The following is a 22,660-nucleotide window of genomic DNA, read 5'->3' on the forward strand; positions in this document are numbered from 1 at the left end:
GCCTTTCATAGAGAAAGCTTGTCTGCCGTGGATTAGGAGGGAGTGACAGCCTGCAGGAGCGCCGCAGATCATCTAAAAACGTAAGTAATGCTTTTTATTCTTTGCTCCACTGTATTGCCGGCGTATAAGGTGACAGTTGGGGGGTCGTCTTATACGCCCGGTCGCCTTATACGCCGGTATATATTTTTAGTGTAACACATTTCTGGATGAATTGCAGGAAAGGGGTTATATATTTAACCCCTTTCCGACCATTCATCCTGCGATCGCGGGCAGCCCATTGCATTCAGTGGAACATGCTGTATTGCCGCTCCATTGAATTCAATGGGCAAACATCGTTCTTCTCTGCTACAGCTGTTACAGCTGTGCCAGAGGAGGACGATCTTTATGCTGACAGTGGGGGGGGGGCACTCTTGCCGCTATTGTGGCTTAATAGTGGGACCTGTGAACTTGAGATGCAGCCCAACATGTAGCCCCTCGCCTGCCCTATCCGTTTCTGTGTCATTCCCATCACTTTCTTGAATTGCCCAGATTTTCACACATGAAAACCTTAGCGAGCATCGGCGAAATACAAAAATGCTCTGGTCGCCCATTGACTTCAATGGGGTTCGTTGTTCGAAACGAACCCTCGAGCATCGCGGGAAGTTCGTTCCGAATAACGAACACCCGAACATTTTGGTGTTCGCTCATCTCTATTCATATAGTATATGAATACTCTCATGAGACATCGCGCATGCTCAGTCGTGGCAATAGCCCGCACATATGAGATGAACTGGCTGCCGAGGATTCAGCATTTCTTGTCAGGCAGTGATGGCTATGTCACTGACCTGCAGGAAGCAGAATGCCGAGAATGTATGCTATATCACAGAAAATAGAAGAATCAGCTGGCTTGAGGTGACATGACCCGAGGGACTGGAGGAGCCAGGAGAAGATCAGTGAGGGGTAAATCTGGTAAGAAAATTGCCTAGAGAAGAATAGATAAGTATTGATTTTTTTTCATCAATGACAGAACCCCTTTAATAACCTGTTGATTGCCTTTAGCAGCAATCTCCAACAAATTTTTCCTGTAGCTGCAAATCAGATTCAAACAAAGTTGGAGGAAATTTGGATCATTCCTCCTTGCATATGTGTTTCGATTCATCAATACTCCTGGGATGCTTTGCATGCATAGCCATCTACTGGTTATGCCACACCATCTCCTTAAGGTCCATTTACACAGGACGACTGTCGGGAAAACGATGCCTGACAATCGTCCCTGTGTGTCCGTGCTCCCATGTTGTCACACGGGAGCTAGTACTGCTGGCTTGCGGGGGGGGGGGGGGGGGCAGTGCAGGAGATTGCTCTCCTCTCGCTCCCCTCTGCATTGAGATAACACAGCGGCAGTTCACTACTGAACGGCCGCTTTTTAAACTGAACGATGAGCAATGAGCTCATCGTCCATCGTTTGTGCAGCATTAACGATCGACGATCAGCTGATCGCTCATCTTTCTGTGCAAGAGGAGAGAAATCTCCTGCACTGCCCCCGCCCCCCTGCTGGCTGCTCCAGCAGCTCCCGTGTGACAGCACGGGAGCGCAGACATACAGGGACGAGTGTCAGGCATCGTTTGCCTGACAATTGTCCCGTATAAAAGGACCCTTAGAGTTAAGGTCAAGACTCTGACTTAGTAATTCCAAGACACAAATCTGCCTTTTCAACTATACTTTAATTGACTTATTTGCCTTACTTGTGACACAACAATAAAATGACTGAAAGCACACAAGTCTCTTCACCTTCAGGTTCTAGTCTGCTGCCCTTACATTCTCCTGTAAAATGCTTTGATACACCTTAGAATTAATTGTTCCCTCAATGATCGCAAGGAGTCCAGGACCTGAAGCAGCAAAACAGACCCAAACCAGGATGCTCCCTCCACCATACTTTATAATTGGGAGGAGGTTAACTTACATTTTCTCACTGTACTGTAGATGTTTTGTCACTGTGCTCAATAAAAGACATGAGTAGTACAGCTATGTCTTATTAATTTAGTTAAATTGTTTGTCCATAAATGTGACTTAAATAACAATCAGACCACATTTTATTAGCAATCCATGCAGACTTCCAGGTCACTTCAAAGGGTTCACTGCTGCTGCTTTTTAGGGCTTTCTACGAAGAGACAGATGAGCAGTATCTCCATTTTTCTATGTGTGTCATATATGGGAGATATCATAGTATCTAGACTGTCCACTCTGGAGCTGAGCTCAGAGAAAAGGGACAATATATGGAGCCTTCAGAGGACAAAGCTAATACATGGAAGCTATGAGGACCATCCATGATGCTGCTTCTCCGCAAAAAGTCATCTGAAATGACAGGTACACTTTAAATTTACTAACCGTATGGTTGGGGTTAATATTGGGCTTTAGTGTTATTGTTACCAACAATGCATAGCCAACAAAATGGTAAGTCTTCTATAGAATGATCTTCAACGGTGAAAAAACATATTACCTAATGATACTTGATTAGTACATGTTTGTGTTAGAGACCATGCATAGATTTCTTAGGTTATTATTATTATTTTTTTTTTGTAGTTTTTTAGTCTTTCTTCTCTTGAGCATTGTCAACTGACAGGAATATTTGACACACTATATATTGCCTAAGAGTACAGAATAAAGTATGTTGTTGTTTCAGCTCTCTATGTCAGGGCCAGCCCAAAGGCTAGTTCAAAGAGTCAATTGCGTTGGGAAAAACAAAATTTATGTTGAAGGCCAACATCAAAAACAACTTTTGCTGACCTCTTACTGTTTCAGCAATGCCTGCAATGCTTTTAAATTCTCATGCCTGCCTTCAACAATGGATGTTCATAGATTTTAATTTAGTAGCTGAATTTAAAGGATTTTCCAGGCAGCGTTGGTGCCCAGATACAGCGGGGTCAGAGCGAAGCCGCTCCTCAGGCCTGTGTAGTGGCCGTCGCCTGTAATTGCAGGCACAGCTTTCATTGAAATCAGAGGGAGCCTGTTCCGGCAATTACAAGCGCTGGCCACTACACAGGGGTCGAAGTAGCGGCTTCCACGCCAACCCCGATGTGTCCTGGCATGGACAGCAGGTGCTGCCTGGAAAAACCCTTTAAAAATGCAGATTTACAATGCCTTCACTATTAAAACAGGAAATTGTTATACACACTAGATAATAGTAGGTTGATGGTTGAACAATGGTTGAGCAACCCTTGTGTGAACAATCGCCTTGTTTTGCCAATGCAGCCCTATGCATTTTAGTTTATATTGCCCATCATAGTCGTTCTAACTGATCCTACATGTTCTATTACACTGAGCAGAGGATGAATGATTTTTTTGCCAATGCTCTTTCAAGGAAGGGTCATTCAAACCCAAAAAAACGTAAGAATGAAAGATCTTTTATCCCACCATTGAACAGAACTGTCAAAGTTTCCGATTCTTTTGCAGATGAGAACGATATGCGATCTGTCATCTCAAAATGATTGTACTATTTTGCATTGCTTAGTTTAAGCTAGCGATTTATAATTTTGGTTGAAATAGTCAATTTCCATTAACTTTAAGTTTAACTTGTATGGGCACTTTTGATCATAGCAACCTATCAGATATCACAGGCCTGGCTGGTTGTTATGGGTAAAGCAAGCAGTATTTTCCATAACTCATTAACAATTGCCCCATTTGTCTTTAGTGATACGTAATAGACTATAGTTTTTTGTTTTTTTTTGCTTAGGAACTGTGCTTATTAGGTATTAAGGAAAAGTTTTTTTTTATTGATCACCTGTCCTTAAAGGGGTTATCCAAGACAAAGAAAGGTAGAAAGGATAAAATAATCTCAATTGAATACTCACGTATCCTGGCAGCTCCCTGTCCAGCGTTGCAGTCCCAGTGCTCACCGCACGGAGCCCGAAAAGAAAGCAACGGATGGTCACGTGCCGTTCATTGTGCACATGAATGCTCAGCCACTCGCAGGCTTCAGCTGCTATAGAAGACTCATCACTGAAGACAGAGTGGCTGAGCAGTCATGTGCAGAATAAATGGTGCATGACCGCTTGCTGCATCTTCTGGGTTCCCAGTTGCAAGTATCAGGGCTGCAGTGCTGGATGGGGAGTGGCCGGGATAGGTGAGTATTCAATTTTCATTGATTTTAAGCCTTTTAACTCCTGTGTCTGTGACGTGCATGTGGCAGAGCTCTATGCGTGTGTGTGTGACGTGCATGTGGCAGAGCTCTGTGTGTGTGTGACGTGCATGTGGCAGAGCTCTGTGTGTGTGTGTGACGTGCATATGGCAGAGCACTGTGTGTATGTGTGACGTGCATGTGGCAGAGCTCTGTGTGTGTGTGTGACGTGCATGTGGCAGAGCTCTGTGTGTGTGTGTGTGACGTGTATGTGGCAGAGCTCTGTGTGTGTGATGTGCATGTGGCAGAGCTCTGTTTGTGTGTGTGACGTGCATGTGGCAGAGCTCTGTTTGCTTGTGTGATGTGCATGTGGTAGAGCTGTGTGTGACGTGCATGTGGTAGAGCTGTGTGTGACGTGCATGTGGTAGAGCTGTGTGTGATGTGCATGTAGCAGAGCTGTGTGATGTGCATGTAGCAGAGCTGTATGTTATGTACATATAGCAGTGCTGTGTGTGTGTGACATGCATGTAGAGGAGCTATGTGGCACTCAAACACTGGGGCCATAATTTCCCCCAAAAAACTAGTGGATTTTATGGCTATGAGACTGCTCTAAGAAGGGAGAGATCCCCCTGGTTATAGGCTTGAGCATAGGCTTTAGTTGAAGGGGTTGTCTCATCTCAGCGTTTCATGGATTGAATGAAATACCGCATCTGTTTCTCGAACATCTCACAGGTGTCACGGAAATAGCTGAGGTGGCAGCCCTATGGTGCTTCAGTAACCTCTGTTGAAGTGAATGGGTATTATGGAAACAGTGTAGCAGAGTGTGCTACCAGGACTGCCAACCTGAATTTTTAGTTTTCCTGGACAACTTATCCAAAAAGACAGCTAACATTTTTTATGGACACATTGGTAAAACCATACTGAATGATAAAAGAAAGACATGTCTACAGGTCATATTTTGTTGCTGTTGGCTGTTTAGTTGTTCTCGACCCTCAGCGACCCTAAACGCCAGCTCCCTCCCTGTTTTTCGGTTTTGCACTGCTTCTTTCAGTTGTGTGATATCCATGCCAGTATCAGCTCTGCCAGTATCAGCCATCGTGTCCTTTAGCGACTGGGTCTTATTTTACCACTGATCTGCCCAAGCATTATAGATTTTTTCTAGTGACTCTGCTCGCATTGCATGGCCAAAATCCGTGAGTCTGAGCCCGGCCATCTTGCCCTCCAGTGATATATCAGGTCTTATACGATTCAGGACTTCTCTGTTTGTAACTCTCGCCATCCAGGGTATATGCAGCAGCTTTCACCAGCACCACAGCTCAAACGCATCAATCCTTCTTTGATCAGCTTTTTTTGCAGTCCAGCTTTCATATCCATGCATGGCTATGGGGAAAGCGGGGGTTTGCACTATCCTGCGTTTAGTTGCTATACCGATATCCCTACTTTTTCAAATTTTGTCCATGTTTAGCTTTGCCCCAATGCTATCCTACGTTTTATCTCTGGCATAGATTCTCCATTCTGGTCAATTTTCGAACTAAGGGAAATGAAGTCTTGCACGCATTCTATGACCTCATTGCTGATTTTGATTTGAATTTGGCCATTAAGGCTGGGTTCACACAGGGCGGATTCCCGTCGGAAATCTCGCGGTTTGGCCGCAGCTAAAACCGCAAGATTTCCGCCGGGAGAACCGCTGCGGTTTAAGCCGCGGCGGCTTTGAAGCGGCTCGGCCGCATGCTTTTCCGTTGCGGCCGCTCCCATAGAGAAGAGCGCGGCCGCGATGTAAATAAACAAAAAAAAAAAATAGACATGCTGCATCTTTTGAAACCGCGGCTGCCGGATTTACCGCAGCGGATTAGCCGTCCCGTGTGGACGAGATTTCTCAGAAATCTCATCCACATGGCTGGCTGATCCCGAGATTAGCGGCCGCGGGCGGATCTGCCGCGGCAAAACCGCGGCAAATCCGCCCTGTGTGAATCCAGCCTTACTGATATTTACTCGTTATCAGCATTTACTGTGCTCTGTATAAGGCTGGGTTCACACAGGGCAGATTTGCTGCGGTTTTGCCGCGGATTGCCGTTGCATATCCGCACTGCGGCAAAACCGTTGCGTTTGCAGTGCAATGCAGCACAAATGAGATTTGCCAAAAAGCTGTTCTCACAGGACGGATTTTTTCCGCACAGCCGCAGTGCGGAAATACAACTGCGGCGCGGTTTTAAAAGATGCAGCATGTTCATTCTACGGTCTTTTCTGCAGTGCTTTTTTGTCCATAGACCTCTATGGACGCAGCCAAAACCGTGACAAATATGCGACAAAAAGTAAAAAAGCGTGCGGATTTTTCCGCACGAAAATCCGCAGCATAATCCGCAAGCCCAAATTAACCTTTGAAGCAGTTTTGCCGCAGAAGCAGTTCTTCTGCGGCAAAACCGCAATGGAAAAACCGCAGCAAATCTGCCGTGTGTGAACCCAGCCTAAAGATAATTACAGTCATAATAACCTGTACCATCAGACTCCAAACATCCTGGTCCTTAAAGGGGTTGTCCCGCGCCAAAACGGGTTTTTTTTTTTTCAATAGCCCCCCCGTTCGGCGAGAGACAAACCCGATGCAGGGGTTAAAAAAAAAAAAAACGGGTAGTGCTTACCTGAATCCCCGCGCTCCGGTGACTTCTTACTTACCTTGTGAAGATGGCCGCCGGGATCTTCACCCTCGGTGGACCGCAGGTCTTCTGTGCGGTCCATTGCCGATTCCAGCCTCCTGATTGGCTGGAATCGGCACGTGACGGGGCGGAGCTACGAGGAGCCGCTCTCCGGCACGAGCGGCCCCATTCAGGAAAGAAGAAGACCGGACTGCGCAAGCGCGTCTAATCGGGCGATTAGACGCTGAAAATTAGACGGCACCATGGAGACGAGGACGCTAGCAACGGAACAGGTAAGTGAATAACTTCTGTATGGCTCATAATTAATGCACGATGTACATTACAAAGTGCATTAATATGGCCATACAGAAGTGTATACCCCTACTTGCTTTCGCTGGACAACCCCTTTAAGGGGTTAAGCATTAACAACAACCCTTATGATAAAATTATGGGTCTGAAGCACATAACCTTAAAAGCAGTGTTAGTTCCTTATCTGAATAAGGGCTTATTCACACGGGTGAGTGCAATATTAGGCTGAGAAACTTGATCGGAGCCATCAGGATCGCAAGTGTTTCCCATTGATTTCAGTGGGAAGCCTCGCACCCACATGCACATCACACGGCATGCCATTGCTTTTAAGGTCCCATTCCGCTCTTGTAAGTTTTGTGCACTTCGCATCGCACAGAACTCGCACAAGACTATGGTTTGTGTAAATAAGCCCTATGATAGTGTTGGAAGTATGTGCGGGTGAGAATATACAGTATACACATGGGTTTATGAAGTATCATGTAAATGAGAGCCAGAACTTTAGACTCTCTTTAATCAAAGCGATGGACTTCAAGCACACTTTATTCAATATATAAAAAGATAAGGTATTGGAATGAAATCTAAGCGTATCCGCGCAGTCAGCCTTAGTCTGTGGAATGGCTCACCGGAGCTCAGTCTACGTCAGACGCAGTCCCTTGGAACATACATTCTGCAGGTCACTGAACTCAGCGGGGCTCACACAGAATTAACAGACATTAATTAATTAAACATCCCTATTGATCTGGCCGGGATTTCTAATTCTCTGCTGGATATTATAGACTGCTCTCCACGATGCTCTACAGACATGCTTTTTTATTTTTTTCTTCCCTCTTTTAAAGTTTTCCTTATTTCAACTTTACTCTATATTTACTTTTTCACAGCAACATCAAATCAACTTTCGTACCATTTGTAAAATGTTTGTAATGAAACGCGGGATGATATATTCCGTCCTATATATTGAATATTATAGATAATGACTTCTTGCTAGAAAGTTTTTCTCTTAAGGCTTCTTTCACACGGCCATAGGTGTTTATACGTGTGCCCGCCAGCGACATAAAAACGTTTGTGCGCCCGTTCAGGCGACCCAGGTCTGGTGCATATACGCCGAGGTCACAATGCCATTTGGTGGAGAGAGACAGCTTAGCTCTGCTATGCTGTCTCCCCCTTCCCTCCCCCTCGCTGGCTCACCTCCTCCCTACTCCCTTCCGGCTGTTTGCAATGGAAGGGGTGGGGGTGGACCCACTTCCCCCGCACATTCCCTGCCCCTTGTCCGCAGCCAGCAAGGGGGAGGGTCTGTGCTTAGGTCTGTCTCCGCCCATACCATTGCAAACAGCTGGAGGGGAGGAGAGAGGAGGAGAGAAGGGGGAGGGAGTTTAGCAGTCACGCCTCCCTTCTCCAGCGGCTGTCATTGGCTCTCGTAGGAGTCTATGTAGTGGCCGACATATTCCGGGAAGAAAGATAGTTCCAGGACTATCTTTCCTGCCCGGCGTAAAAGCGCCCGGTGCTGTATTGGTCGTCTGGGCGCTTTTACACCACAGGTATACGTCTGTGTAATCTAATGCTTTAGAATCCAATGCATCAGATGGTAACGTATATCGTCCGCTCGTGTGAATAATCTCTAAGTCAGTTAAAGGGGTTGTCCGGTTGTGAACTATCGATGGCCTATCCACAGGATAGGTCATCAATAGTAGATCAGTAGGTGTCTGCCTCCTGGAACCCCTACTGATCAGCTGTTCGCTGAACCAGTGTGCTTGTAAACTGAGGGGATTTATGCATTGTTATTACAGGTAGAGCTCCCACTCGCGTCATTCGGTACAATGTATAATATCAAGCCTGGTCACTGCAGTAAGCAGTTTGGTGAACGACCCGGGTGGTGGACTTCTGCTGATCTGCTATTGGTGACCTTTCCTGAGAATAGGCCATCAAATAGATTACAACTAGACAACCCTGTTAAGGTATAACTATCGCTAGGGCAGCGATAGGAGTTTCATTTTTGTTATACCTCCAGATTCTGTGACATTTTAGATATGACCCTCTATATACAAAAAAGGCATTTTTGGTGAACGGATTTCAATACCATAAAGAGGTTGCAAAGGATTCGAAAAAGCATGGCTGCATTCTTCCAAAAAAACACAAAACACCATCCAGTGTCTGTGTATGGTATTCCCACTCAGCTTTTTTAATTCCTTGTTGCAGCCTTTTTTGTCATTTTAGTTTTTTCACCCCCACTTTCAAAAAATCATTACTATTTCATTTTTTGGCGACATGAAGGTTTGCTTTCTGCGGGACGGGTTGTATTTTTCAATGCTACAATTTAAAAGTCCCACATACCGTATTAGCAAAATTTTTTACATTTCTAAGTGAGGCAGAATGGAAAAGAAAACATAATTGTTCCATTTTTGGGTGGATTTGTTTTTACGGCCCTCACAGTACAGCAAACATGATATATGTTATCATTATTTTGGGCGTCAGTAGGATTACAGCAATACAAATTTATACAGGTTCTTTAAAGTAGCACTGCTTAAAACATAAAATACTTTTTAAATAGAGAATTTATTTACTGTCACCACCTTTTACCCCCAATATTTACCATATATACTCGAGTATTAGCCGACCCGAGTATAAGCCGAGTCAATACGTTTTACCACAAAAAACTGGTAAAAATTATTGACTCAAGTATAAGCCTAGGTATACTCTAGTATATAGTAGGTAAAAAAAAATGCAATACTCACCTCCCAGCCTGCGTCTGTGTCCCCAGCGCGATGGTCTCTCCGGCGGTGTGGCAAGCTGCTTGAGAAATCTTCCCACGGTCTTACCCCTGCTCGGCTTTGAATTCCCCCGCCGTCAGCGCTGTAATTGGATCGAGCGCCAGCAAATCACAGATGGCGCTCGATAAACCAATCACAGCCATTCAGTGATGGAGAAGACCATCGCGCGGGGGACACAGACGCAGGTGAGTATTGCGCGGGTTTTTTTTTTACCTCACTCGAGTATAAGCCGAGGGGGGCTTTTTCAGCATAAAAAATGTGCTGAAGAACTAGGCTTATACTCGAGTGTATATGGTACTTATTTTTTCAACTATGGGGTTTTGTAAGCGTTTAGTTTTTGCAGAGTGACTTGCTGTTTTTACTGATACTAGTTTAAAAAAATACAAAAAAAAAAATGTAAATGCTTTTTTTTCCCTTTTTTTCTTGGAGATAGGGAGGCCAAAAAAACAGAATTCTATCATTTCATATGTATTCTTTTCAGACGATGTTCACCATGTGGGGTTAATAGTGAGATTTTTCAGTAGTTTGGACTTTAACAGACTCAGCAATATAATTTTTTTTCTTTAATGTGACAATTGGGATTTTTTAAATGTTTAACTATATTTTAGAATTAAAAAAAGAATGAATCATGTGCAAAACCTGCAGAATAGAAAATAAGCATTTCTGTTTTGGTATCTCACACGTTTTTTGTTTTTTTTCTCCAACCTTCACAAAATGCGTATTTTAATGCTGGTTGTCTAAATCAACAAATAAAGAAGAAGTTAAATCTAATCATTATAGTAATTTCATTGCTTCTAGAGCGCTGCGCCAAACCACCAGTTTTTTGTCTCTCCATGTGCAAAACTTAACAGGTTTCTGCATATTTATAGTCAGAATTGTGGTTCTCTCTCTCGTTGCCTGATATCACTGAAAGTCCTGGGGCAGTGAAGACCTGAACTACTACTACAGCCCCAAATACGGCTCTGTTAATATGGGAGGTACCACCACAGCACTCGGAAAACATCTGATTTTGCTAAGGGAAGTTGCTCTTAGTACTACCTTTAACCTGGAGATATAGTTTTACATAATGACTATACAAATGAAGGAGCATCTATGTAATAAATGAATGGCTTAAGTCTGCCTAAAGGGGTTGTCTAGGAATTCAACAAAATGTTCTCCATTGTCTCAAGACAGGCTGAATGTACTGGAGGGTGAAGGAGGTGAGGCCGTAGGTAGGAGATAAGTCTGATAAGAACCATGTGCTGTTAGGCCCCACCCCTTCTCCATTCAGTCTGCAGATTCATTCAACCTGTCCTAGCACTGATTTCCGTAGGCTGCATATTCGGTGGCCATTTTGCTGAATTCCTGGACAACCCATTTAAACAAGAACAATTTGCTTATTAGTGGCTCTCTAGTCTAATTCAGAAAACCACGATGTGTATATAATATAATGCGCTTCAGCCAAATGCCTGAAAATGATTCAGACAGATACAGGAGCCTGTAGCGATGGTGCTACCTGTTTCTGGATGGCGGGCAATGAAATAATTGGAGCTGTTCATGCTTGAGGAACGATCAGATTATCCTCTTTAGTGGTGATCTGCTGGGACCAGTGGATGCGTCAGAACAGCGTTAGAACAGCCCAGTTAACATGTAACACAGTATGCCCATCTAGTTCAGACTATTACCCCCCACCCTCAGGTGGCAGGCAATTAGTTGATACAACTATCCAACATCTCACATTCTAATAATGCTCCCCCTCTCAAACTCTGCTAACTAGGCAAAATCTCTTTGATCGCATCGTGAAGGCATATCTATAAGTCATCAAGCTCTACACAAGCGGAAAAAGAAGTCCACTACACACAAGTAGTTTGTGAGAGCCTTTTTATAGGTCATGGGGGGGGATCACTTTTAGGGCCTCAGGTAACAAGACCGTTCATATAATCACACTACGACTCTCATCATTTGCATATCTCCCCGAGATTTAATCGCATGCCAAGTTTTGAAGCAAAACAACAACTCCTAGGGGCTTGATTTGCAACATCATCCGTGACATCCCTTATACTGTCATGTGTGACTTGTATACAGGACATCACTGGGACCAGTGGGCTGGCGACATTGCAAGTCATGTAACACCACTTAAGTGCCGAACAAGTACTGTTTAGAACATTTTGAGTAAATTATGAAATGATTGTACACACCAAGGGAGATTAGAGGAGGAAAAAAAATTACCTGGACAACCTCTTTAAGGAAAGATCAACAAACTGAAAACTGTCTTAAGACATGAAGTGTACCAATGCCTTTAATTCCATAGTTGTTAGTAAAAGACTACAATGAAAAGAATATTTATTAAGCGGAGAGGAAATGTCAGTGTGTGTGGAAAATATACATAGTAGAAAGTGCCATACGGGATTTGCCTTGATTGTAGTAGAATTAAAATGATGGTCAGCTACTTGCAGGATGAGCAGCCTTCAACAGGCTTACATAATGCTTTTGTATGTTGATTTCAACGGATCCATGCACAAACGTTTTAGGCATTCTGCCACAAAGGCCGTGATTGTCGAACAATGTCTTGTCTTCCTGGCTCTCAAGATTGACATTGTGTGTATCAAAAACATTTTGCTTATAGATTACCAGGAGGATCTGGTAAGAGCCCAGCAGTCATGGTGCACTTTGGCACCAATGACAAAGTTAGTGGTAGGTGGAAGGTCCTTAAAAATGAGTTCTCAGTGACTTAGGACATAAGCTTAGGGCAAGGACCTCCAAAGTAGTATTTTCAGAAATACTACCTATGCTACAATAGAAAGGCAGTAGGAGCTTAGGGAGGTAAACAAGTGGCTCCAGAGTTGGTGTAGGAAGTAGGGGTTCCTGGAGAACTTGGCTGACTTTGCTGTTGGCTACAGGTTTTACTGTAGGGATGTGCTGCATCTCAATGGAGAGGGTGCAGCTGAGCTGGGTGAGAAGGTTGGAAAAGTAATTAAACTAGGGACTGGGGGGAGGGCAACTAGAGTGATAGAGGGGAAGATAGCATAGACCGTGATCACATCTTAAATTTGGCCACTTTGTGCAACCATTTAGTGGATGAAACCAGGTCTGCTATTAGTAGACTAACATAATGTCTCGATAGGCAAGGAACCCATCTTGTTGACATCTCCCCTTAGCACCCTACACTAATTCCTCTTAGTTTCTCTTCCATTATAGCATTAAATTACATTATATTCTTTTTATTTTAAGGTCTTTCTGCTGTTACGAAACAGATCATTGTAAACAGAACAACTCTCCAGTGTATGAACGTTCAAGATCAAGGTCACCGTACAGTCGTAGACCCAGGTAGAAAGCTCCGCAAAAGCCACTGCAGACTTTTGATATCCCCTTGAATGATTTCATGCTGTTCGTTAATTGGTTTTATCAATCTCTAGATACGACAGTTATGAGGAGTACCAACACGAGTGCCTGAAGAGGGAAGAGTATCGCAAGGAATATGAAAAGCGGGAGTCAGAGCGAGCCAAACAGAGGGAGCGACAAAGGCAAAAAGCAATTGTAAGCAATTAGCTATAAATATTTTAGCAGTTTAGTACATGAATCGTCAAAATAAGGAAAAGTAAATGTGCTTTTTTAGATCTTTAACCAAAAAATAAAACCGGCAGCAGTGTCACTGAAGTAGAGAGGTAATTCTTGATGAGGCTGAAGAACGGTTAAGGACACATGCATTACAGTAGTTCAAGCCCAGGGAGGGGGACACGTGCGTCTGAACGGGTGCTGAAGGACATGGCTATAAAGTATATGCTTGGTATAGATTTCCCCAAGTGACTTCATAACTCGCTAGGGGTCAATGCAATAAATCCCTATCTTGCTGTTCATCACACAGTCTACGATGGGGTCACAACATGCGCGCCTGGGCAAATAGCTAAGATTTTATCGGTGGGCATGATGCATGGGATTATCATCGCCTGCACTACAATAAATAAGCTGTGTACAAAGGCCACAGCATCAATGAACTTTTTTTTAATCACACTTATGAACATGTAGCCTGTCTGTTATCCATCTATGCAAATAATTTGCTTAGCGTGTTCTAATTTTATAGTGCTTAGGGGTACATTCACATGTATCGGAAATTCCGCAGCACTACCGCATCAAAAACAGAGGTGCAGATCCGCAGCTAAATTCTTCCTGCCGCTCCTCTCACCTCGCAATCGGCGTCCCCTCACTGCTGCACTTGGAGCAGCCCTCACTATCCTCACCCGCCAACCACTACTAAGCACAGCGGCTGCCTGTCAGGGGATGTTCCGTGAGAATAGGTCATTTAGTATTTGCCCAGAAAAGCCGTTTAGGCTGGGGTCACACGGGGCGGATTCCCGCCGGACATCTCGCGGTTTGGCCGCAGCAAAAACCGCGAGATTTCCGCCGGGAGAAACGCCGCGGAAAAACCTGCGGCGGCTTTGAAGCAGCCCGGCCGCTCGCTCTTCTGCTGCAGCCGACGCTCCCATAGAGGAGAGCGCGGCCGCAACAGAAAGAAAAAAGAATGGCCAAGCTGCGGTCAGCAAAGCCGCGGCTGCGGTTGGCAAAGCCGCGCCGCGGTTTTGGCGGGATTAACCGCAGCGGATTGGCCGTCCCATGTGGAAGAGATTTCTGAGAAATCTTGTCCACATGGCTGGCTAATCCCGAGATTAGCTGCCGCAGGCGGATTTGCCGCGCGGTAATTCCAGACGGAATTTCCGCGGCAAATCCGCCCTGTGTGAACCCCCCCTTAAGGCTTCATTCTCACAAGCGGTTTTACACGGCTATTTAGCCACCTAAATACGTCGGCCGAAAATTGCGACTGTGTGAAGTATTGGATTCCAATGCATTCATTCATAGGAGGGATTTTCGGACGCATACAAAATTGTGCAGTCAAAAATAGAACATTGGCAACTGATTGCCTTTTTTTGCACTGCATGAAAAGATAGGTCCTGCCCTATCTTTTGCCGAGATACGCTGGAAGCTCCCATGGACTCCTATGGGAGCTGAACAAAAAAGGGAGGGGGAGGGAGTTTACCTGCGCACAACGCTGGGAAAAGAAGACAGCTGGCTCTATTTAAGCATTAGAAGTCATTCCGGGGGATTTCTGGGCACCATCATATTTTTTTGTCAGAACGCCGCAGTCGCCCGTGTAATGGGCGAGAAAACGCTAATTAAGGTCAGGACTTGATTGCGTTTTTTTCTTCATTCAAATGATTTTACGGCACGTGCGGGCGACCGTAAAAACGCATACGCTCATGTGAAGGAGGCCTGAGGGTTCGGTCACATGTTGCGGAAATGCTACGGATTTATTGCAGAGTTTCTACAGCAAAACTGCAGGTAAGAGTTACAGTCCAGTTAGGGGCTCCTGCACATCAGTGACATATTAACCTTCGGGAAACCATGGTGTGATAGCGCTCTGAATAGAGCGCTATCACATGTTTTCGGCAGCGTTTCTGTGCAGCTTACTGTACGCGCGTCAGTTTTGAAACAGCTCAGCAGCCTAATTAGTCCCCGGTGTTAACACCACCAAATCGTGAGATTTTGCACGCACACCCATACACTCCTATTGAGTCTCGGGCTTGCAAATGTGCATAAAAATAGAGCATGTTGCGTATTTTTCCCCCGACAGAAATCTGTGTTGAAAAATGCATAACGTGAGAGAACCATTAAAATCAATGAGTTCTATAGTTTGCGTCTTTTGCGCATGCAGAAAAACCGCAGCATTTCCGCAACGTGTAAATAAAGCTTTGACGGGTTACTAGGGGCAGAGCTGTGAGAACCTATCACCATCTTCTTGTTGATGGTTTGCTACCCCTTTCCCAGCAATTTCCTGGGATATTTCATCAATATTAATTAGTATGAAGCTCCTCCTACTTCTTTAAACAAGGTTCTGCATCAGAAGACGGGAATGCACTAAATTGCAGAACACATCGCCCAAATGTAAAGGAGAGCTCCATGGCACTTATTTATTAGTTCGATGCCTCCTCTTTAAAAAGAGGTTGTACAGACACTAGGGTATGTATAATAAGACATGATGCGCCCCCTACTGGAAATTTAAAATATAAGAACCCAACTCAGAGTCCCAAATCTGGTATCAAACTTTTTTTGACATTTACATTGTTACATAATCCCATCTATAATTATATACATTTTACTTAATGTCTCTTCCAAGACTCTTCCAACCACCAAAGCAAAGCAATTTATTTAATTTAGTAACTGTCCCTTTTAGAAAGTAATGTGAAAACCTCTTTTTTTTTCTTTGAATTTAATGCCCAATGCTCCCAGTATCCAAGAATGGTATATTTTGATCCGCATTTAATGACTCTATATGCATATGTATTGAATCCATCTGCCTAATGCACACATGAACCATTCTATAATAAGCTGAGCTTTAGTGTGCCAAGAAAAATGTTATATTGAGTGGATTTTAATAAAAAAGAGATATGGAATGGAGTTTCCGTCCAATTCCGTTTGGTATTAATATATGCCAAATACATCAAAACATACCATAAGTTTAGTCCTCGGAGCTACATAGTGTTAATTAACCCCTTAAAAGCCATAACTGGAAGTTTCAAAATAGCTGCCAAGGACACATTTATAGTAATTCCGTGATTCCGGAAGAAAAGTTTCAGTTGCTTGGTCCATAACAGATCATGATTTTCAATGGATGAAAGTAGTGTGACCAGATAACAGACTATTTGCAGATACATATTTCCGATTTTTACTCTTTGTTTGCATCTTTGTTTCCATTTGATTTAAGGGAAATGAAGCATAAAGTAATCAAATTATAAAATGACAGTTTTAATAGATAGGAATAGGGAATAATACATTGGCTTCAACTACACGATGTGCCTTCAAGGGGTTGTAGAAGAAGACGTGACAGCATTCAAATTGCAAAATTTTGAATTTTGCACCTTGAATCCTGTTACATCTTCCTTCTATTACTTTAGATTGGATCCACGGATTCTGGCTCCAGGTGACTATGTATCAGTTGCCCCACTTTTAAAGTGTTCTACATTGTGCTGCTGGCACTGTATCTATTTCTACTAATGCCTTCAAGGGGTTGTCTGTTATCCTTTTTTCAAGAGGGTACCATTATAAGATGATCAAAGAGGGTCTTTCTGCTGAGACCTCCACTGATTACTTCTAATCTGCTGTGGAACTGGCTGCAAGTGTTTAATTTCCCTACAGAGCCTCTGTAGGTGAAACGAAGCAACAGGATGTCAATGTAAGGGTCCTTTCACACAGTACGACTGTTGGGCGCTTAAACTTTCACCTAGGAACTAGAGATGAGCGAGCATACTCGCTAAGGCAAACTACTCGAGTGAGTAGTGCCTTATTCGAGTACCTGCTCGCTCGTCTCTAAAGATTCGGCTGCTGGCGGAGAGCGACGGGGGAGAGCGGGGAGGAACGAAGGGGAGATCTCTCCCTCTCTCCCCCTTGCTCCCCTCTGCTCACCGCCGCAACTCACCTCTCACCCGCGGCGGCAGCCGAATCTTTAGAGACGAGCGGGCAGGTACTCGAATAAGGCACTACTCACTCGAGTAGTTTGCCTTAGGGAGTATGCTCGCTCATCTCTACTAGGAACGCTAATGGTTCACTGAATGGAGGGGCAGGACGCCGCCAGAGATTGCATCTGGCCTCCCGCCTCCATTCAGAGTGAACAGGCAGTCATACATAGATGAACGACTGCCTGTTTACACGGCCCAATCGTTTTTTGATTTTTATGGCTGCATAAACGGAATGATGAATGATAAGTAAACAAATTGTCATTCAGTCCCTGGCAGTGTTTACACTGAATAATTAATGTTCAGTTTCGCATGATCCTGCGATAATCTGACCGATAATTGTTCCATTTATAATGGTCCTCTAATGCATGGACTCCACTGTGTGAGACATTCTTCGTAGCCCCTCTTCGCTCTGGTTAATGGTTGAGGGTCCTAAATAGGGGTTCATCACTATTCACTTACAATTCCCTAATAAGATACTTAGAAATAGATTTTTATAGACTGATCAACCTTGTTAAGGTCAATTTAAAGTCTATTTTATATTTGTGTTCCTTGTAGGAGGAGCACAGAGTTATTTACATTGGTAAAATGAGAACTAATATGAGTCGTGCTGAACTGCGAGCCCGGTTTGAAGTTTTTGGTGAAATTGAAGAATGTACAGTCAATCTGCGGGATGATGGGTAAGTGTCAGTTACACAGATGCATTAAAATTTGTTAATGGAGTGTGTGTATGGGATTAATATTCTAAAATAGGCTGCGTTTCAATGCATGGAGTTACCTGAGGGACTATAACTGGAGAAGGTTTACATATGCTTGTCCAAAAATGTGAGATACTCTCATAGGTGCCCCTTTCATGGATAGGATGTCCGCATTAGACACACTATAATACCACATGTGCTGTCAATTCAGCCTTTTACTGGATAGCTCCTCCTACAACGGAGTCAGTCATTTAAATTAGGGCATCTACATGTGCCTCACCAGCTTGCTTCATGAACTAGAAGAGGAGAGATAATGTCTGACTTGTTCAAAAACATTCCTTGCTACAGTCAAGTCTATAGAGCATGAGAAGTTTAGTATAAGGGCATATTCATATTTACAAATGTTCTGCAATGGATTTTCCACTGCAGACTTTGCAGATCTTCCATGTTGTTTTCTGCATTGTTACTGTGCTGCAGATTTTATAAAAAATTTCTCACGATGTGTGGATGAGATTCCTTAAAACGTCATCCCTTTGCTGCTACTCACCTTCTGCTTTGTATATATCTGGCTACCGATTTTCTGCCCAGTGTAAACATTTAAGTCACAGAAAAATTACTCTTACATCTAGTTATCAAACTGAATTTATTAGACAGGTTAAAAGATAATCCCTAATATGCTACTACCTATGCAGGGTTCCCACCCTGATAAGGGCAACCCTGACCTCCAACCTTTCCTGTTTGCCTCGACAGGGCCAGGAAAAGGTATATAGCTGGATGACAGAGACTAGGTGCAATACAAAAAGGCCTATGCTAATAAACCTATATGAAAATAAAGAAATCAGTCACAAAATCTCAATAATAGCACATATATATCTCTAATCACATACAGGAGAAATATCAAAAAGAATATTCTTGGTAAACCTATGAAAATAAGTGCACAAAATCTAAGTTGCAAAATGTCTAGGATACAACTAAGACGTATTCACCCACAAACAAGTTCCAGTAGGTTCTAGAGTGTTTCCGCTTATTTGCATATTACCCAGAGGAGCATGAATGGCCTTATAAGTCTCCTCACTCACCGTCTAGGTGCTCTCCACATGGAGAAAAGATCCTGACCCACATCACAGCCCTCTCACTAGCCAAGCCGGAAACCTACTGCACTCTGATGAGGGGCAAGCACCCCAAAACAGCTGTCTGTGTATGGATTCTGGCTTGGCTTTCAATTCCTAGTCATTGTTACCAGGCTTGTATAAAGAGTCTAACATTGATTTGCAGGAATGCTGCCTTCCAATAGGTGGCACTGCAGAGATATTGTTCTGTCTCCCTTATTTGCAGATTACCCAGAAGAAGCATGAATGGCCTTATAAGTCTCCTCACTCACCATATAGGTGCTCTCCCTAAGCAGAAAAGATAGCGTTCTTGATCCCCTGATAAATATATGGGGTCATCAGGGAACCTTTAACAAGACGATCATTATCCAACTTCCAGGACAAATTGTCAAGGAATCCAAAAATAAGAATGTACAGAGTGCAGGCCTATAGTTAGAGAGCCCACTTAAAAACAGCAGATGCAGTAGGATATATATCCACAGATAAAATTATCATAAAGACACGTTGCCAACATTAGGACTCAAGAGATAAACTGCTAACTTTATTCTAATTACTAATGACCTCCATGGTATGCTGTCATGTACACAATACTTCATGAGCTCACTTCCACCAACTGCCGCACAGCATAGACGCACCAATCTCAATAAGACCGGGTATTAGGGAATGGGGTATTGTTTCAGTAAATTATTTGATTTTTTTGGATCCTGATAGAGCCTTGTTGTTGGGATGCAACCCCCTTTTCAATAGGCTTGCTCCTTTAAGTGCCTATGTGAACATACCCCAAGATGACTTATGTGAAGCATACTATGGTACATACTGTACATGGAATAGATATTGACACCCATTGGAACTTCAAGGGATATTTACTGGCTGCAGTAGCACCCACAATCTCATCTCATTAAGAGCATCTTGTAATAATTCTATAGAAGACAACCATTTTGGTGTATAAATATATGAACTTTCTTTGTAAATTAAGGTTTCTTACATCATCATGGAGAGCCATACTATGATGCATAGTTGACTTATAGATAAGAGATGAGTGAGTATACTCGCTAAGGCACATTACTCGAGCGAGTAGTGCCTTAGCCGAGTATCTCCCCGCTCGTCTCTAAAGATTCGGGGGCTGGCGTGGGTGAGTTGCGGCGGGGAGCGGGGGGAGAGAGGGAGAGAGAGATCTCCCCTCCGTTCCTCCCCGCCGCTCCCCGCCCCCCACCGGCCCCCGAATCTTTAGAGACGAGCCGGGAGATACTCGGCTAAGGCACTACTCGCTCCTGTAATGTGCCTTAGCGAGTATACTCACTCATCTCTATTATAGATCCATCCATCCAATACATGGCTCACTCATTTCATATTTCCCTACTCTTTGCAGAGACTGTTATGGTTTCATCACCTACCGCTACACCTGTGACGCGTTTGCTGCTCTTGAGAATGGATACACCCTGCGCAGAGCTAATGAACCCGACTTTGAGCTGTGCTTTTGTGAAAGAAAGCAGTTTCGAAAGTCCAACTATGCAGATTTAGGTATGGATTCCAGTTGCTTAATGCTGTTGGGTGGTGTCATTTTCACACAAAGATGATTTAGCGTGACATAGTTAGATGCAGGCAGGCAGTGATTTACTGGACTCCTCATTTATTGTTAATTTGTTATGAAAAATGAATTGCCTAGAATAAAGTACCAGCATATGGTAGGAGCTAATATATGTTCTATATTCTTTATAGCTTGGTAATTAATGTACAGGCCATTGCCACTTGCATCAGGCAGGCAATAATAAAATGAAATGTTTGAATAGAAAAGGCCATGGGTTATAAAACTTATTTTTACATCATTAATATAGTTTTCGGTTGAGGTTTGTAGAAGTTGAATCTTAGGCTGGTGCTTGAAGGTAACATTTGGTTGTCCATGAGTCTCAATAAAATCAGGTCACTATTACAATGTGGTCTGATTTTTGTTGTCATGGTCAAAGGTTTCATGTGACCTTGTTTCCCACAGCTGAGAATTGAGGTAGCTTTGTGGTTGTGGTAATGCTTAGATTTTACCACTGCTCAAGGGTAACTAAATGGCATTGTATAGCCTTAGCCATAGGACCTGGAATGATACCTACTCTATCCTTGCCTTAAATGCATTAAAGGTGGTTATCTACTCAGAACTTTTCTTTATGCAAACTTGGTTGGGCTTAGCTAATAGCACTTCAAGATGCAATATATGAATAGGTAATAATGTAATACATGATCATGTCAGGTCATCCAGAGTTGTACCATATTGTTGACATTGGGTCTGCACACTGGCTACTAGAGCAGAGAGTGGCAGCTAATAAAAATCTCCTATTTGTTCTTCCCTTTTTTATTCATTTTATTTGCTTTGCTTCATTCGTTATTATACTCCCTGTGCCTTTGCCTCACTTGTTATGCGATGCTATAATTACTGGTCATCCAGCTGTCTGATGAAGAGGTCTGCAAGCCCCGAAACATGTTATCTGCTATATTTGCTATTTTGCCTACATTCAATGTATATCAACAGGTTGCGCAACAGCCGTTGTTCTCTTTCACTTTTCTTCATACCTTATTATGCTAATATGACCTATGGTCAGCCAGTGTACTAGGCTGGCAGCACCTAGTTTTCTGCCGATTAGCCTTAGATGCGTTAATTTCCACCCACCACCTTGAGTCCAACTGATCAAAAGATGTTCATTCCCCACTTCCTCTTTCTAAAGGAGGGATTAGGATGGATGCTCCTGGATAGAGCAAGATAACTTAATGAGAATAAATGTATATGGGACTTACTCGGTGAATAGTGAAGCCCTGAGGGGACTTCACTATCACCTCCACGTCCAAGTAGACCTGTAATAGATTATGTGGTAATGGTTCCCACGCTTCCAATCCAGAGGGGCTAAATAAGGAGAGCCGCTGAGTGGTGTGGGTCCCACTGGCAAGAAGGACCCACTAAGTAATTAAAAGAAGTGCAAAAATGCAAAGAAAAAAAACCCCTCAGCACTCCTTGGGAAGAAGATACTCCAGGGAACATCTATGTTCCCTGGACTATCTTCTTCCCAAGGAGCGCTGAGGTTTTTTTTTGTTTCCTTGCATTTTTGCACTTCCTCTTTCTAAGGCATTTCGGTGGGCCTGTCTATGTTATGCATATCTCAAGGCTATCATTATGGAGCCCTCCCAACCCTCCCTGGTGAGAAGGCCAACTCTTACCCTATGCCAACGATTGGACATATTGGAATTTACATGCCTGATCCTTTTTTTCTCACATAAGATAAACCATAAGGTGCTTGGCAGTGGCTTATTCTTTTCTCTCTATTGAAAACACATGCATGCTTGACTGAGCTGAGTATTCATGTGTATGGTGGAGTCGGGAGAATGAATATTCAGCAGACAGTGATTGAAGATGTATAGCCAGCTTTAGTATGCAAGAGCTGCATTGCACCGAAGTGCATTGAACAGCGGAGAGGTCACGGTCTAACCCAAGCCTTCCCTTTTCCCTATTAATACTACATTGTGTTATATACTTAATGTTGTCTAGGTATTCATTTCCCTTCTGGATGAATATTTTACCCATCAGTTTGAAC

At 43.5% G+C, this 22,660-nt stretch overlaps 1 protein-coding gene across 2 annotated transcripts in view; it reads left to right on the top strand.

The window, feature by feature from the left end:
- PPARGC1A (PPARG coactivator 1 alpha) overlaps positions 1 to 22,660 on the top strand; it is a 130,210-nt gene that overhangs the window by 100,916 nt on the left and 6,634 nt on the right. For both annotated transcript variants that reach the window (XM_066573229.1, XM_066573230.1), the window contains 4 exons: positions 13,008 to 13,103; positions 13,193 to 13,313; positions 17,840 to 17,961; positions 20,458 to 20,609. In XM_066573229.1, the coding sequence (XP_066429326.1) occupies positions 13,008 to 13,103; positions 13,193 to 13,313; positions 17,840 to 17,961; positions 20,458 to 20,609 (491 nt within the window). The remainder of the gene's footprint in view (positions 1 to 13,007; positions 13,104 to 13,192; positions 13,314 to 17,839; positions 17,962 to 20,457; positions 20,610 to 22,660) is intronic.

This window comes from Eleutherodactylus coqui, chromosome 7 (assembly GCF_035609145.1).
Source record: "Eleutherodactylus coqui strain aEleCoq1 chromosome 7, aEleCoq1.hap1, whole genome shotgun sequence".
Lineage (NCBI taxonomy): Eukaryota > Metazoa > Chordata > Amphibia > Anura > Eleutherodactylidae > Eleutherodactylus > Eleutherodactylus coqui.